The sequence below is a fragment of the Pollicipes pollicipes genome, unplaced genomic scaffold (genome assembly GCF_011947565.3).
Source record: "Pollicipes pollicipes isolate AB1234 unplaced genomic scaffold, Ppol_2.1 Scaffold_5724;HRSCAF=6776_pilon_pilon_pilon, whole genome shotgun sequence".
NCBI lineage: Eukaryota > Metazoa > Arthropoda > Thecostraca > Pollicipedomorpha > Pollicipedidae > Pollicipes > Pollicipes pollicipes.
This window is the reverse complement of record NW_023596746.1, coordinates 19442702-19460772: the sequence shown is the minus strand read 5'-3', so window position 1 is coordinate 19460772 and position 18071 is coordinate 19442702. Positions and strand designations below refer to the sequence as shown.

The 18071-nt window shown below is 48.8% G+C and overlaps 2 protein-coding genes across 2 annotated transcripts in view; both read right to left on the bottom strand.

Annotated features, from left to right (window-relative positions):
* The window catches only part of LOC119103581 (lysosomal thioesterase PPT2-A), a gene marked incomplete in the record, with an annotated part of 27971 nt that extends 11079 nt beyond the window's left edge, over positions 1 to 16892 (bottom strand). Inside the window, 1 exon segment of the mRNA XM_037227166.1 lies at positions 16884 to 16892.
* LOC119103579 (lysosomal thioesterase PPT2 homolog) lies at positions 11416 to 17470 on the bottom strand. Its single transcript, XM_037227165.1, has 6 exons — positions 17197 to 17470; positions 16759 to 16900; positions 15151 to 15258; positions 14610 to 14776; positions 13798 to 13904; positions 11416 to 12523 (listed from the first exon to the last, which is right to left on the bottom strand). The coding sequence occupies exons 1-6, from the start codon at positions 17332 to 17334 to the stop codon at positions 12325 to 12327; spliced, it is 861 nt and encodes a 286-aa protein (XP_037083060.1). The 5' UTR covers positions 17335 to 17470; the 3' UTR covers positions 11416 to 12324.
* Between the last annotated feature and the right edge of the window lie 601 nt (positions 17471 to 18071).

The window sequence follows — 18071 nt, the reverse complement described above, 5'->3', positions numbered from 1 at the left end:
GTTTTTGGAGGGTGTATAAGCCCGGTGCGTAACCGCCCTACGTTTTGGAGGGTGTATACGCACAGCCTTTAAAAAGACAGCAGCCCTCAAGGGAAAATTACTAGTCGCGAACATGACCGACCTTCTAAAAATTATTTATGACCAGATTTAGTCATGTCTGCTATATATCCTGCCAACTTCATTGATCAGGCAAATTGTGATACCCCAAAATATTTAAGTTCAACATTTTGCGTCATACCATGGATTGTTTGTTCAGATTTGGCAGAAGTGGTCCCTGATTCCGCCCCAACAGCAATTAAGCCATTGTTGCCATGGTTTGCTGTCTGGCAAATGACTGCACTGTTGACATGCACTTACTTTTAACGCAGGAATAACATAAGCTACATGCCAATCGTCACACTATTACAAGGCTACTATCATTTAATGTATTATGTGGCAGTGCAATGAGATAAGATGAGATAGAACACAACAAAACATTTCGTTGTCATGTGTATGGCATTACTTCTGTGTCAAATTAAGATGCATGTCTTCGTTGGTCGGTAAATCTCTCTCTGACTCATAAGTATCAGCTTTTGTGAATTTAATTTTCGCTCCGTTATGGTCTGTTTGCGGTGAAGTTTTTCACTCTCCACCCTAGCTTAAAAACGATTCTAGCCCATCGTTTTATTATGCATGCCAATTTTTTCTGGGAGTATCCATAAAGGGCGAAGTCTAAAGGTCATTAATTTAGTATTAGACGTTTTCACTCAAAATGTTGAAAAAGAACCCTAAGGTTTCTCTTGTATTGAGCACAAATTAGCACCTTCTATGAACTTGGCTGCTAGGGATAAACATTTCTTATTAAACTCAGCCGGCACTCTGGTAGTGAATGGTGCCTGATTACCAAGGGCTGTCTTGCCAGAATTATCCTACCGTACTTAAGTACTCAACACCCCACCTGAGGTCTGACAATGTACTACCACTACCTTCACCTATCAAGTCAGGTTCACGTCATTACAGCTTTCTCGCATCGCCCCATGGCCATTACCAGTAACACTTGAGTGGGCGCAGTTTCACAGCCACATAGACGCAGACACTATCGTACTACCGTCTCATGTCTAGTAAAACCCGAATGCAAGGCACCATCGCATGAATCGCCTAGTATTCCTGTACTTATTGATACCTACGCCGCGGCATATTTGACTTCTCCGAGAACGTTAGAAAACATTTTGCTATGCAGTATTTTGTGTCAATAAAGTCGTTGCGTTGTATGGGCGCGTCAGCTGTTTCGGTTATTTGCGCCCGGGTCTTTCTTGCTAGTCTTGGAATATAAAAATGCACATGAGAAATCATGTTATGGCGTATAACGTAGTGGCATGACATCAGTTGATTACAGTACAATTTGATGAATTTAGAATACATGACGAAGGATAGGGAACTGACCAAAGACATTACGAAGGGGGCTCACATGACTTCACCTTTCATGATGCAAATCTTTAGCTTCACTGCACTCGCTCCTTCGGCTCGTGCGGCAGTTAAGATTAACTTGTGCAGTGGTCAGTTGTCAAGGCCTCAAGGACTCAAGGAGTGGTGGTGAGGGTCGCCTATTCCTGTCGCATGTTTCCGTGTTGTCACCTTTTCAGACCTTGTCCTGCCGTTCTCGTAAAATTTGGAAACATGTCCGGTCACGAATCCCATTTCCTATACTTCTTGAAATGTTTGCCCTTGCTGACAGTATGGCGCAGAGGAGAATGGTGGTGTTATTTACCAGTTGCCATCCAATTACCGGGTAACAAGATCAAGGCAAGGTGGAGCGAGCATTAGCTGTTTGTTTCGTGCTTAAGTGTGATTCCTTGCACTAGTTCAGAATGTTTTAACTTAACTACGGTATGTGAGACAACTCGAGTGTTGTGTTTTACTTTGGAGTAAGTGAGTTATCGAGTTATTATTTATTGATTAGGGGCCCTATTTATATGCTACCACTTAAGGAATGACTCAGTGAACCATGGCATAAGAAAATCGACAGCCAGCAGGTGTGCTTGACTCAGGCACTGTTAAAATGTTCAAACCTGTGCGGCTTTATGCCGAGGTGCAGAATACGTTAACTTAGAATTTGTTGGTAACCTCCAATCACCGTACAGTTTCCCCAAATTATTGAGCATTAACCGTGAAGAAGCCATCAATCGAAGCACATTACAAACAGCACATCCGATGCGGGCTAAATCATGCTAAATCGATTCACACACTGAGATGATTACTAGAATCAGAACTGATTCACTGGACTAAGATGTCACTCTACAAATAATCCATTCATAAATACAAAATCATTACGTGAAGCAGATCTGAACCATTCAACTCAAGTCATAAACCAATGGTGAGTCGAAAAAAGGAATCGAGCACAGGCCTGGTCACACTTCACGAGCCAAGAACATGCACGAATTTTGCGCAAGGAAATGTCCACCAGCATACGGTTCTTTACCATCGAAGAATCAGAGGTCGCAGCCACGGCCAACAATCTCACTGCGTGATTCGCTGCAGGCAAGACGATTCCAGGTACCCAAAATACCACCTGTTTGCTTCTGAATGAAGCACGGCAGCTGACTAATGACCATGTATCAGGTGTCCCGCGAGGCAGCGATGATAGGTGAGTCGTTCGGATAGCTTGGAAAAACCATGGACCGCTTAAAGGAGAAGGAATGAAATTATCACCCACTACCGTAAGTGTGTATCGGACATCCACAGGCCTTGGGCGAAACTGAGTGTGCTCTGTGTGGGTACTATTTAACTACTGTCTGTCAATGCATGTAAAGGTAGTATGTTAGCCTTTATCTCGGCTTGTTGGGTGAAAGGGAATGTTTCACATTTGGAAATATTGGGCCAAATATCAAATATGATTTCATTAAATCAATGATTTACAATATGTGATGGATCAAATATGATGAAGCCTGCTTGTAGCTATTGGTATGCTTGAAGTGCAAAACACTGCTCTTAAGTATAAAATCTCATTATCTGGTTAATATTTTCATCAATGCTGTCTGATGACGTCATAAAACATTTTGTGATGTCAGATTCACTGTCAGATTGGCCGCGTCATTATTGTGACTAGCGGACGGTAGACCCACTTGTAGTACTTCAAGTGCCGCAAAGTGGCTTTGTCGTCTGTACGTGTAAGCTCATCTTATTAGTGGTATGTGCGTGTGTCTTGGTCTCTTTTCGTGACGTTCGTCATAATTTTCTCTGTGATACCACGGCTTTTACTCGCATTTGTATTTTTGGTTACGACGCTTCTCTGACGTTATACGCTTCCCAGCTTCATGTCGGCCATAACTTGTTTTAATTTCCAAATGCCTGTGCTTTGTGTCAGACCATGCGGTTCGCGATCGACAACCCTCATGACAGTTCTTGCGTGTAAAGGTTGAACCCTGGGCGCCATACGACCAACGTAGTCGGTGCGCCCCAAAGCCCAAATCATCATCATCATAAAGGTTGACCCTGTTGTAGCCTCCTATCAAGGAGTTCTGCGTTGTTTCTCCCTCTCATTGGTTGTGGTCTTCGTTTGCTAAGTCGCATTTTTCATTTTTCATACTCTTGAATTCACACTTGGCTGCAATAGGTGGGGAGCGTATTAAACGGAAGGATAACTGATGCACGGATTCGGAATCGAACCCGACTTGCTCCTCTAATGTTGCTGACCACCTGGCTGATGCCTCTCGCACGTCGTATTGCACTACCCCACCGCTGACCTCTGTACGTCCGCACGTGCTGACCCCACCTGTCCGCACCGCGATCGCCGCCAGATCTGAAAGCACTGAGTCCACAGCCGTAACCCTTCTGACCCACGCTCGTCCAAGACTTCCGGTCCCGCCTCTGCTGGGAGTTTGTCGCGACACGCTGGTAGCTCGCGCTTGTCCTCTGAAACCGCCGCGCCTAGGTAGACCTCTGGGTAGACCTCTGGGTAGACCTCTGGGTAGACCTCTGGGTAGACCTCTAGGGTAGACCTCTAGGGTAGACCTCTAGGGTAGACCTCTGGGTAGACCTCTAGGGTAGACCTCTAGGGTAGACCTCTGGACGGAACCTGGGTCCGCCGGGCTCCCTTCAGGTGGTGCAAACCAGAGATTATGATTTGTCGTTTCGCAGCATCAACCTTTTCTGGTCTCTAAAGCGACTTCAGGCGATCCGCAGCAAACCTGACCTCTAATGGAGACCCCGGCTGACGGCTCGCTGATCAGTACACCAAGTCGCGAGCACAGACCACAGCACCGCTTCAGATCAATAAATTCTACGGCAAACCAGTAGCCACCTCTTTGTATTATGCCAGGAACACCACCAAAGTTTTCTCGCCGCTGAGCTCCGCCGCATGAGTGAGGGTAAGATCCTGACGTGCCCGACACCTGAGCGCGTGTGCCATGTCCGTTGCCCGACTACAATGGTGGCCGGGCAGAGATGAGACACTAGCTTGCTTGTCATTCCCGCTACGAGGTCATATTTCCATGATCAACCCACTCCGATGCTTCAACTGCTAACGGTATGGCCGCGGCAGTTAACACTGCCAAGTGCCAGATGTCTCAAGTGCGGCAATAAGCCCCATGGGAGATCTGTCTGCAACTCGTCCTGAGAAATGCCTCAGCTGTGGAAGCCCTGACCATAGCGCGAATACGGCGCATTACTCAGTTTGCCAAAAGGAAAATGACATTTGACGTGGAAGGCTCTAAAAAAACGGGACTGTCGGGCCATCAGGCATGGTGCAACGTCCAGGCGAAGATGTCCCAGCCGCGGAATGTGTGTTATTCAGACAGATCCTGTTCCTCAGCTGCCTCCTCAAAAATTCTAGCTACAATCAACTCTGCTTCGACTGGATCGAGCACATAGACCCAACAGATGCGTTCCCTCGAGCCACCCCTGGTCGGGCGTTCGGACGCGCAGCCGGCCGCACCCTTCCGTCCCTGGCTGGCCGGCGTTCTAGCCCCTCGGCCACGTGCGGCCCGCGTGCGGGTTAGGACGTCCGGCGTCTTAGCCCCCCAGCTACGAACGGTTGGCACTCTGGTCCCTCCGGCCGCTACACACAAAGAGCGTGTTCGTTCCCAATGTCTAAAAAGACTTAATTCCTTTTGAAACACAGTATGGTGCCAACCGACACGCTTTACTTTGGCATAAATCCTTAGTTCTTCCAATCACTAAATATGGCTCCGTGGTGTATGCGGGAAGATTTGAGTGCCCTCTACGGCTTCCAATTGCTGTTTAAAACGTGTTCTTGCGGTTTTCGTTTGGAGTACTACACGCTTGTCCAATATCAGCACTTGAGATAGAGGCCCACGTTATACCCCCAGCTCCACCACGCATGGAACACGCCTTGCGATATGTAGCAAAAGTGCAACAAAACCCCAATCGCCCAGCATTTAGATTTACACAATCTTGTCACACATTCATCACAACCACTTGGGGCCGTTGGAACGCCGGTTAAGCTTCGTCCAGTATCGCGCGCTTCAGATCCATTGTGATACTTTTTATTATGTTCTGCCACGTCCTCCTATGTCACCCGCCACTATGGCAGCTGTCACCCGCCACTATGGCAGTTGTCACCCGCCACTACGGCAGTTAACCCCACGGAGTTTTCTGTTAGAAGATCACAAGCGTCTCGTAACAACAGTTTATGTTCCACAGACGTTTACTCATCTTAAGAAATAATCCAAACAGCTGTTTTGTTTATTACACTAATGCTTTCACGTCTAACGACCACACCAGATGTTCGGTTATTCGTGATGAGCATTACTATAAAACATGTGATACCGGGTTGCACCCCTCTTTGTCTAGCTTAGCTATTTGCTGTTTGTCTTGCGTTACAACACATTCAACGACATAATCATTTCACGAGGACGACTGTGATCTGCTCAAATTCCATGGCAGCTGTACAGCCACCCCTTTGTCATCGTCAGTCTGTCATTATCACACGCACATGACATGGAACCACAAATTTTGAGCCCAAGCCACAGGGGCATCACGGGGAATGCATAAACCTGGCCCAAGAAGCTCTGCCAGCCACTCATCACAGACATCGGCGATGATCGCACAGATCACGCATCTATGAAGTATTGGCTACGGTGGCTACAGCAACGGACAGACACCACCAGGACACAACTTCACGGCATGAAACCCGACATTACGCCTTGGCCATCGCCACATGGTAAGAACTGTTTGCAGGAGATGTTGGCTCATCTGAGGATCGAGCAAACTACACTCACCAAAAGTCGCTGTGCAGCCGTCCACGTTCGGATTAACATATTATTGAATGCACCAAATTTCAGGAACAACGCCACGCTTTCAGGGCCAGTGGTTGGCACAACATCGAACTGTCTTTAAAGTCATCCTTGGAGATGACCATCCAGATTTGCTCCGCGTACTTTTCAGCTTCCTCAAACGTACCGATCTGCTCCAGGTAATGTAAAGATCCGTAACGAACGTCTCATTCTTGCAATTTTAAGCACTTACGCAACTGCAGTGTTTTTGGAATAACCTTTTCCGCGTGTGGAATGGTCCTAACGTGATGATACGCCTTAAGCAAATTAGATGAGATGTGATCGTGCATCCACCCTTTCATCCTCCTTCTCATTTTATCCTGCATAATCGCAACGCCTTGCTTGTCAGGGGCGGGCTGCAGGTGTCAGATACGACTGGAGCGAACCGTACTCTGCTGGAGGCCCGTCCGAACGCCGGGTGCACGCCTCACAGAGAGGTCATATGTGGTCAAAGCCCCGGCGGATGGGTCCTGTTATGTCTGAGCCATCATCCACGCAGGCCCCACCTTATCCCACTCCTATCACGACCTGTTTCACACCCTGATCTAGTGAGAACTGCCCCCCGCCGCACTGGCTAGCCGCACGTGGAAGCAAAATTGCCCGCGGCCCTTGCGGGTCGGACCATGGCTGCTTCGGTGCCTATTCTGCCAAGTTTCCACCTGGCCTGGCTCGTCGGACCGGGCCACAGAGGCGCGATTCATCAAACTGTCTGGTATGTGCCGGGAAAACGGCAGCAGTTAGAAGCCGAACACAACAGGTCTCCAGGTGCATGAAGCCCTGCCCCACCGCCATACATTCTTTTACATCCCATAGCCCTGAAATGACCATGACTGGCCGAATGGGCTCTTATCCAAAAGACAACCGAGAAACAAATAGCCAAATCGTGATCGAGGCGTGAAGCCAGCGGACAGCAGTTGGCTGACTGGTTGTTCACCAGCTGCTGTCCGCCGATGTAACTATTCATGCTGACGTCCCAGACACGAATATTTCACTGGCCATGTTATTTTGATTCTTAGTAATTATCGACATGCAGGGAATGGTCTTCAAGTGGCTATATCAGTTCAAAGCTCCCAAATGAATGTGCAACAGACCCTTTAATTTACCTGCATACTTTTCACATGGCGCTGGGATGTAACGTTTTATTACGTTATTAGATTCGCATGCTAGTTGGTGCAAAAGTGTCCCACTTTGGTAACGTACGAATCCCCCCAAAAAACGATGAAAAGGGCTATGTCTTATGCTACGTGAAGGCCACACAGGCATCTTTTTTGGAAAAACAACATACGGAAGGCGTTGTTCCCACAACAAACAGTTACGAACGGATGCGATGCGAAAATGAGGCGATGATTTTTGACCCAACTCACTAGGCCACTTTTTTGCAAACTGACTTGGGTATATTCTATAGTTACAGTTCCTTTGAACGAACCCGCGGTCTCGAAAATGCAAGCTTTGGTAATACTTCCTGTACTTTTATTGGAGCTACAGCGCCTGTATATCAATGTCAACCGCTTTGAAAACGCCTCTGAAAATGGATGGTGACTCAAAAGTTAGAGGGAGTTGATCATGTGCTAAGTGCATTACCACGCCTCAGTTAATTCGGGGTTGACAATTTCCAGTGACATCGGTGACATACCGCGTTGAATCTCCCTGCCGCTGACGCTGCGCTGAGAGAGACCGCACCATCTAAGAGACCATCTGGGTGAGAGACCGCACCATCTGCGAGGATGGGAAACTAGGGGAGAGACCATCTGGGTGAGAGATCGCACCATCTAGGTGGATGGGAGGCTGGGGTAGAGACCACCGGGTCGGAGACCACGCCATCTGGGTCGGAGACAACACCATCTGGGTGGGTGTGAGACCAGGGGAGGCCAAGGCCGTTGAACAGAAGTTATAACCGTCCGGCCAAATTCCGCTGTTTCGACTGATGACGTCACAAGTGGAATCGAACCATTGCGATGCATAGGCGATACACGCAAAATGTAGTTTAAAAAGTTTGATGAGCTAGTGTAAGACCGTAAGCCTGGATATATATATATATATATATATATATATATATATATATATATATATATCTGTTCTTGTTCTTGCACCAAGTCATAATATTGGCCCAAAAGCGTATTTTTCCACGATCGATTGGCGTCGAAACCGAGCGCCTTTTCCCTGTAACGCCAGGAGGCGAAATTCGAACCACCAAGTTTTCTCGGAAGTAATTGTATGATTTGTATACAACATACAGGAGCCAAGAGTTCACGGATGTCGCTTTAGGATGTCGCTATTTACGTCCATTTTGCCTAAAACGCATAAGAAATATCTATTAAAACTTACAACTTTTTGGGTAAGTACAGCCAAGATGTGGGTGCAAGGTCAATGTGAAAACACACATGGTCAACACATAGCCTAAAATAAGCAACACCTACGCTTTTCATGAAATCGCCTTAAACCTCATATCGGATCATTCTAATGCTGAATAAGAAAAAAATTGCCAGTCAATCCAAAATTTTCACCTCAGAAATCCTGCAGTTCACAGGACAGAATTATGATATAAACCCTTAACTTGCGTCATAAATAGCTACTTTTCCGGTTATTTCCAGTTTGAAATGAAGATTTTCGAACATTTTTAAAATGAAAAATTGTAATTTGCAACACACTGAGTGCAATGCAAAAGTGTATTATTGTGGTGACAAACAAGAGGCCGTACACCGTACACAAAGTGGCATACAGAGCACTCGGCCACACATTTCATATCTTAACTATGGCAAGGGCATTCAAGAGTAATCATAACAATTTGTTGCGAGGACCCAGAGCCCTTCTCAGCAACACGCAATGAAAGACTAGACCACCAACTGGAAGACAGTTTTCAGCAACCTCATTCTAAACAAGAACCAAGGGCTACCATACACTCAAACACTCGCATTAAACAAACACTCGCGCACAAGTATCACAGTACCATAGTATATACCAGTATACAAGTACACGCTAGCAGGCATCAGCTCTTGGGGCGGTGTTCTTACTCTAAACGCCACAAACATAGGCACTAACCAAAAAGCCTAATCGGTGCTCCTATTCGAAGCAGCAGCGCGAACACTTCTTAACATTATTAGCGACTCGCAGCATGCTGGCGCAGCTGCTCGTCACGATGTCTCTGCGCCGCGTCCCTGTCCTGGCGGCTAAGCCAGCGCAGCCGGATGTGCAGCCGCGTGCTGGCCAACTTCCGAAGGATGCGCCTGTCGACGTGCGGCGCCTTCACCGCCGCCACGTCCGTCAGTCGGCGCAGTACGCCTGGATCACGGTCCTCAACACCATCACGACCCAGCTGAATGGAGAAAATCACTTCAAAGGCCTTCACCACATCTGACCATGCACTGGAGGGTGCGGTGAGGCCGTCGCGGTTCAGGGCACGAAGCCACACAGAGTCCGCAATGTCTAGTGGTCCCTCCCAATGCGCCGGCTGCTGGCCCGTTAGTCGGCCGAGCGATGGGTCCAGGTGGCGACATTTGGCAGCGACATAGCCGGCGACGAAGATTAGTGCCTCCTGTTGCACGCCAAGTTCGTCGCAAGGAGGGTCCTGAGGAGCGCCGGCGTCGAGGGCATCATCCAATGCCCTGAGAAGCGCGCCGGCGTCCTTCAGGGCCGAAGCAGCAAGATCTTGTGACGAATACAAAACTCAGTGAACTTCATTTGACATCAATAGACCGGTAAAAACAAGGAGTTTTTAACGATAAGAGGCCTTTAAAAGCGAGTGCTACCAACATGACAATTTGATGCATGCGCCACACCACAGCTGCTTTTTCATTGAAACCTTTTCATCTTGATAGCCTTGACAGCACTACAGGTTGTGGCCACACGCCAAGAGCCACACCATGAACATTACAGACCGGGATGCAAAGTTACTTTTTAGCCCTCCATTAGCTGCTGATACTGTGCTACCTAGTTTACTCAGTGGCATTTAAACCCCTCACCGGAATCTGGAGGTCCTATAATGCTGGTCCACTAAGACTAGTGTCATCCTCCAGGCGCTGCCCGGTTGTCAAGAAACTGGTCGTCACTTCCACCGCCACAGGTCGCTGGCCGCTGACCGCTGGGGGAGACCATCGGGGTGGGGGACTACACCATCGGTTGTCTTCCAGGCAATCTCGCCGGGACCAGCAACCGCAATCCATAGACTCATGCCGTGTATGCTCGTAGTTCGATGATGCGCACTTGCTTAACGTAACTTTGGTCCGGTGGTCTTCGTTGAACTGTCGGCAGTCCGCCGCTCAGCGCTTCAGACGTGTAGTCATGTTCAAGACAGCAACCAGGTGAAACACATGAATCTCTTCGTGCCCAAGTCTACGAGGAAGATCGTTGGAAATAGGTCTCCAACGCGGAGCTCATGCGGCCCCTGGACCGCATCTGCATCACTAAGCATGATCTGTTCCACAAGCGCTTCCAGGGCCCAGCACTCATCTTCCAGCTCGTTGGTATGCCCAGTACTCCTCCTGAAGATCGTGCTGCCGGCAGCGGCCGATCTGTTGACTGGTGTCGGCGCTGGCGTGCAGATGGCTCCGCAGTTGGCAAGGTGTTGGTTTCTGTGTTTCCCGACGCGGAGGTTCCTCGGTTCCCAGTATTTCTGACAGAATCCTCCACGCCACTACAAAGTCACGGCCGAGAAGACTCGATACTCGCCGGTCGATGCTCGGCAGAGGCCTGTGCTGGTTGGTCCGGCCAGCCGGTATAGAAGGTTAGAGCTGGATTATCGCCGTACCACTAGCACGGGCCGAGAACCGCTGGTCCCATGTGGCACGCCCATAGCCCATGGTGAAGCGACAGGTGAAAAGAAATAATGCTATCTTGGCCGAGGTGGTTTACTACCTGAAAGGCATCTTTTCGTAGCAAAAATAACACGTATTTCACGATGTCCAATATTGGCAGGCGCAGAACCTGCGGCAGTCCGCATGACCCCGTATAAACTTCGAGCACCCCTCCCCCTTTACGTGGTTATGCACGCAGCGCGAAACCACTTCAGCCGAGGCTGTAGGAAATAGCTAGTTCGATGGAGCGGATGCCAACGTTGCACATCGCACACCGGTGCCATGTCCAAACCAGTTGTTAGCCAGCATGTTAAGATCTCAAACCTGCTTTTAGATAGGGCTGTTTGTCTCTGGCGATTCAAAACCAAACATTTTTCAGGGGCCTTCCTGAGTGTTTTCGTCTATATTTGAGGTAACTGGTTCACACCGTGCATTTCAGATCAGATAACATTCTCAAGATTGCACATACTAGCATGAACAATGCGACCTTCATACTTATACCATACACTACATGTCCGGCTATGCTTAAACCATACACTATATATCCGGTATCAACCCGCTGAGTATTTTCAGCTCACGAATATCTGAGCACGACGGGCACACACACTATCACACTGGCTAACACCAGATAATGCTCGCGCGCGCTGCCAGTGTTCGGCCGGAAACGACGCAAACCACACCTGACGCCTTGTCCTCGAGCATGGTGACATCTGCCGGTGAAAGACGGAAATGGAGCTTACACACATACGGAGAGGTCATCACCGAGGCCGTAACACGTCCTGCGGGCGGCACGTCTCTCGCAGGGAGTGTCGGGCTGTACGCGGCTTGGTGTGGGCACTGGACTATTGCGCGCAACCAACCTAATGCAGTGTAGTCCTCCAGAACAGTTCTGGGCCACCTTCCTGTATGTAAAACTTATGATGCTATTGATGCCCATTATAAGTTGCACCACAAAATGCCTCTAACATGACTAGATACGCACCTAGACTAGGTAACATTGTAACCATACCGCGTCAAAATCTTGCACACGCTTTTTTAAGAACACCCTTTTAATGTCTGACCCGTGTCCACGACTAAGATATGGTTTCTGCACCATCAATAAGGCGTTCTAGCCATGAATCCCTTTCAGGCTTATGGACTCCCCAATATCCCCACAGGTAGACAGATCGTTCGTCGGCCCGCTCCACAGCGTGAGCACGGCCCGCCGGGCTTGCAAACTCTGGCCCGTCGGCCTCTGCGGTTGGAGGAGCGCTATCAGCGCCTCAGTCCAGGTACGGCAGCACGGCCTGGCGGATGACGGTGATGTTATGGTGCCAGGTGAGGTGCTGGACGCCGTCGAAGGTGTGCAGGATCAGCGCGTCCCGCTTGTCCAGCGTACGGAGGCCGTTCCGGTCCTTCCGGTACCCCTCGCGCTGGCGCACGTTCAGCACCGTCATGTTGGCCGTGTAGAAGCCGAACTGGCTGGGGGTGGACCGTCGCCGATCAGTACCACACAGCAGCCGACAGCGAGCACCACACACTTGGCCACAAGATATACAGACAAGGTAGCTGACGGCGAGCAGCACACACTTGGCCACAAGATATACAGACACAGTAGCCGACGACGAGCGGCATACGCTTGGCTACCAGATATACAGACACAGTAGCTGACGGCGAGCGCCGCACACTTGGCCACAAGATATACAGACACAGTAGCTGACGGCGAGCAGCACACGCTTGGCCACAATATATACAGACACAGTAGCCGACGACGAGCGGCATACGCTTGGCTACCAGATATACAGACACAGTAGCTGACGGCGAGCGCCGCACACTTGGCCACAAGATATGCAGACACAGTAGCTGACGGCGAGCAGCACACGCTTGGCCACAATATATACAGACACAGTAGCCGACGACGAGCGGCATACGCTTGGCTACCAGATATACAGACACAGTAGTCGACGACCAGCAGCACACGCTTGACTACCGGATATGCACGCTTGGCTACCAGATAGCATGTGCCTGGACATCACAGGGCGCGGAAATTTGTTGTAAAGTTGGCGCGCACTATGAGTCGAGGCCCAACACGTTCAAACATATATGGGGGTTTGGGAAATTGATCAACACATGTATGCGATATAATGGGACACCAATGGTCTAATAGCACATATACCATCTCACCAGAAGTTAAGTACATGTTTGCACAACGAGATTCAATTAAGTGTTTGATTAACAGCAGTGCATTTTACAAAGGATGCATAAACTTGGGGACAAAAACCCAAAGCAAAGCAAAAGGTTTCCTGTGATGCACTGCAGGCTCATCTCCTGATATTACCTTGGCTTACATCCAGGGCAAGAAGTCACCACTCCTCACCTGCTGTCAGGGGATGATGACGCCATTCCTCGCCTGCTCTACCAGGGAGTGATGACACTGTTCCTCATATGCTGTCAGAGAGCAATGACACTGTTCCTCACCTGTTCTGTCAAGGAGTGATGCCATTGTTCCTCACATGCTGTCAGGGAGTGATGACACCCTTTCTCACCTGTTCCATCAGGGAATGATGACACCATTCCTCACCTGCTCTGCCAGGGAGTGATGACACCATTCCTCACCTGCTCTGCCAGGGAGTGATGACACCGTTCCTCACCTGCTCTACCAGGGAGTGATGACACCATTCCTCACCTGCTCTGCCAGGGAGTAACGGCACCGTTCCTCACCTGCTCTGCCAGGGAGTGATGACACCATTCCTCACCTGCTCTGCCAGGGAGTGATGACACCGTCGTCGGGCCCACCGATAAGCACCAGACGCTTCAGGCGGCACAGGTTCCGTCTGAACCGCTTCGAGTCGTCGGTGAACGCCTGACGGACGGACATCGTCAGCGCTCGGCAGCGGGCTCCGTCAGCCACACTGCCACAGGCTGTGATGATCTGATACTGATCTGATATTGATCTGATGCTGGTCGATTTCACAAAAATATGGTTCAAATGTGCAGGGGTTCCAACAATATTTAGCATCTGGCTCCTATGAAGAAACATCCGCCCACGTGGCTAGCAGAGTACGGCTGCCAAGTTCGTCTTTGAGCCAATATAAATGGGCAGGTAATGCTATGGTAGACTTGGAACAAACACGGAGATACAGACACTGACACATGGTTTAGATATAGCACGAATAGAGGCGAGTTTACGTTAACTCCGTGCCCTTTCACGACACTGTTCTAAACAAAAATGTTCAGATAATTACAACCATGAGAGCTAACAGCCCCTCACTACCGCTGATCAATGTATAAGAACGGTCCAGTTTACTGAAAGGTATCCAGCATGCCAAACCATAGGCCGATTATGAACCCAGCTGTTGGAAGAATACAATACATTCGTGGTCCACGACATGGCTACCATGCTTTTCATTGCAGCTACTAACAAACCATGACCACAGACCATTAATTCCATAGATATGGGCCTTTTCAACGACTAGCGACACAATGAGAAATTAAAACTTGACGGTATAAACAACAATCGCCTGGCCTGAATGATAGCTTACCTACCGGCCGGCGCCCAAGCTCTTACCTCATTGTTAACGGGCGCCAGGAACTTGCTGTACTGGCGATACTCCTCCTGCTCGTGAGGATCGTTCCAGTAGTTGCCTACCGAGGTGTACTGCCCGATGCGGTTGTAGAAGAGTCGGTAGGCCTCGTCGCGCACCACGCCCGGGAACACCAGGTGCAGGAAGCCGTCTGCGGCAGCGGCAGGCCAGGCCCACGGTCACGGCACTGAGACTGCTCTTCTGACGGAGCGGACAGCGCCGGCGCGCCCGCGTACAGTGCGTACGCACGGCGGTGTGCCGCTCGAGGAGCGACGGAAGCATTCCAGGTGCCCGGCGGGTGTTGAGCACAGCACGCACACCAGATTATTGTCAATTGACGAATTCTTGGTTGACTTGCTACTTCGGAGGGCAAGTTAAAGACCGATAAATATCAAGAACAATGAGTTAACAAGAGTTGTAAAGCTGAACATAAATACGAGGACACAAATTCAATTAGAGCGACCTCTTTTCACAAGTTTTGCGAGGCACAGTTTCTCAGTGCTCGTCATGCAAACAAACGCATACCTCCGAACTGTCCCGCCTGAGGAGAGCTGAGCGAGATGAAGCTGCTGATGTTGTGGTTGTCCCAGCTTTCTATGATTCCTCTCGCAATCAGGCCTCCTTGAGAGTGAGCTGTCAAAGTGGGTTAGCAATGAGCCATACTACACCTAATTTTGAATATGTATCGGAGCATGATCCGATGTTATAGCCACCTGCACTAGTTCAGGCACAAGCCTATCTGGTGCAGCAAATACCTATTGCACCAACACTTCACTGAGCTAAGAGTGCCAGCGTAACCCCAGAGCCCAACACAAGACGGCTTCACACATGAGCCGTTTCACACAGAGCAAGCTTCTTACAGCGTCACTACCACGGCGGTGTGGTGCAGTGGCCAACATATGCTTACAGCGTTGCGATGTGGTGCGGTGGCCAACATATGCCCACGGCGGTGCGGTGCGATGGCCAACATATGCCCGCGGCGGTGCGGTGCGGTGGTCAACAAAAGCTGACGGCAGTGCGACGCAATGGCTAACATGTGGCGACGGTGGTGCGGTGCGGTAGTCAACACATGGTGATGGCGGTGCGGTGCAGTGCGGTGCAGTGATCAACATGTGCTGATGGCGGTGCAGCGCAATGGTCAGTAGATGCTGACAGCGGGTGCGGTGCGGTGCTAACATATGGTGTGAGGCACCACTATCAGAGCATGTTGACAAAACAGATGAGCCAAGTGCTGACACAACTGCACCAACAATTCACCACTGGAAAATGTTTACATTTGCTCAATGACTTCAGTGGGTAGTCTATGGTAGCTCTTTGAAAGCAGCACTTCCCTTACAGCAGTCATGTTACAGCAGCAGTCACTTCACCTTGAGCTTGGTATCAATCAACAAGACATCCATGAAATGACGACTGATGGTGAAAGGCGCCATACAAATTTGAAACTTCTCTAAAACAGGAATATTTGTACATGCAACCACCACAAAATACATCACTTTTAGCCTCAACTGCTTTAGAATGGCATGCTTCCAGACAGCCAACAAAAAAGAACAGATAGAGGGATTTCCCCTCATGACCCTCCTGGCTGGAGTTGACCTGTGGTGTTCAGTACTGCAGAGTAAATACATGTGCACTCAGGTTACTATCACCCTTTTTAGCATGCATCAAATCAGCACACATTCCAGTTATGACACCACCTCTGTTTAATCCATGAAAGTCACATTTTGTGTGTAGAAACAGAGCTACCCCTCTCATGTGGTAATACAAGTGTCATACCCTGGGCTTGGTTGTTTTCATCATGATGAGTGAACACAATCTTCTGGAAAACAAATCTGACCAAATGATGGGCAGGAAATACATGCCCTGTTCTGGCTTTCCTAATGCTTGTTTGCAAATGTATTGCAGATTTATCCTTTAAGTTTGACTAAAATAAACTAAAATCAATAGTGATGCTGCAAAATAGCTGATCACTTGGTCCAAGACAGAAGAACACATCAGGTTTATGTAATGTAGGCTGCTTTATTTACCAAATTATTCCAAACCTATAATAATGAAGCATCACATCAGTTTTAAAATCTGATGAACAATTTCTGACTTCAAATCATTTATTTTTGAGCTTTTTGTAAAAAAACCTACCAATCAGATGCACTTCTTCTGTTTGGTTATTCAAAAGCTTCTCCATTTCTGCTTTGAAACCCTTCACCTGCTTCCAAATTGGCTCCAAACTGTAGTAATGTGCAAACAGGTTCATGTTGTGGATTTCAGTGCCAGGGTGAGCCTGAAAATATACATTCCATGATTAACCAGCATGATTAAGCATTTGTAGACCAGAACACCAGGAATCTTGAACACTGGCAGTCAAAAGAGGAATCAAACCACATGAAATGCTTCAGGCTACAATTTTGAATAGGGCTTTGCTTCTCAGCACTATGCTACATCTCTACAAATCAGCCCTATCCTGAAGCAGAACTTAACTGGTAACAGAACACAAAGTATTCTCAAGTGTAGCAATGCTGTGACGCACACTAAGTTTAAGACCGGTCAAGTGGCATGCAAGTACCAATTACAACATACCTGCTTGATGTATTCAGAAAGAAAATCAAGACTTCCTTTGTCACTCATCACACCATGAATCATGAACACCATTTTGTACCCACTCGTGCAACGCACGGCCAAAACGATAACGGCACTGAGAATAAATGAGATCTTCATTTTCGCTACAAAAGAAACTTGAGCACACTTCGTTACAAGCGGCCTTCGGGCTCCTTGTGCCACTACCAGCGTCCTGCTAATCCTTTGTACTGCCTGTTAGATATTGGCCAAGGGATATTGCCCTACTGCCTGTCAGATGGCCTCGGCATTGCTTGGGGTGCGTTCGGCCGCCAGAAAATCTTGGAAAATTATCCAGAATGTTGGATAAATTTTCTGGAATGACGTTCGGCACTGTTGGGTCGGAAAATTATCCCAGATAATTTTTCATAGCCAGGTAGAGGTCCCGGAGAGTTTTGAGAGCATGGTCAAGACGGAGAATCTGTGTTCACTATGCATGGCTGTGACCGTTGGCCGTGGATGGTGCATGATAGACTAACCTGGGGACAATTTTCGGACCGGCCGAGTGTAAATAGAGAATATCCACCTATGATTATCGGATAGATAATTATTTGTTGAATGATTTTTCCTTGAACGAACGCGCCCTTGGCCTAGGCTCATTTTTAAGTGTCAAATACGGCGTGGAAGAGACAAAATAATTTCACCCACGTACCCCCTCCACCTCCCCTCCGGAGGGGCCGAGCTCCCTGCTCATCAAAAACGTTGACGGGAAAAGTTTCTGCACGATAAACCCTTTCCCCATCCGTCGAGAACTTGAGCACCATGCCGGTGAGACTGATGGAGCCAAACCGCTCCGCTCGGGAGCCCTCTTAGTTAGTGTTTTTTTTCGAAGCGTCAGG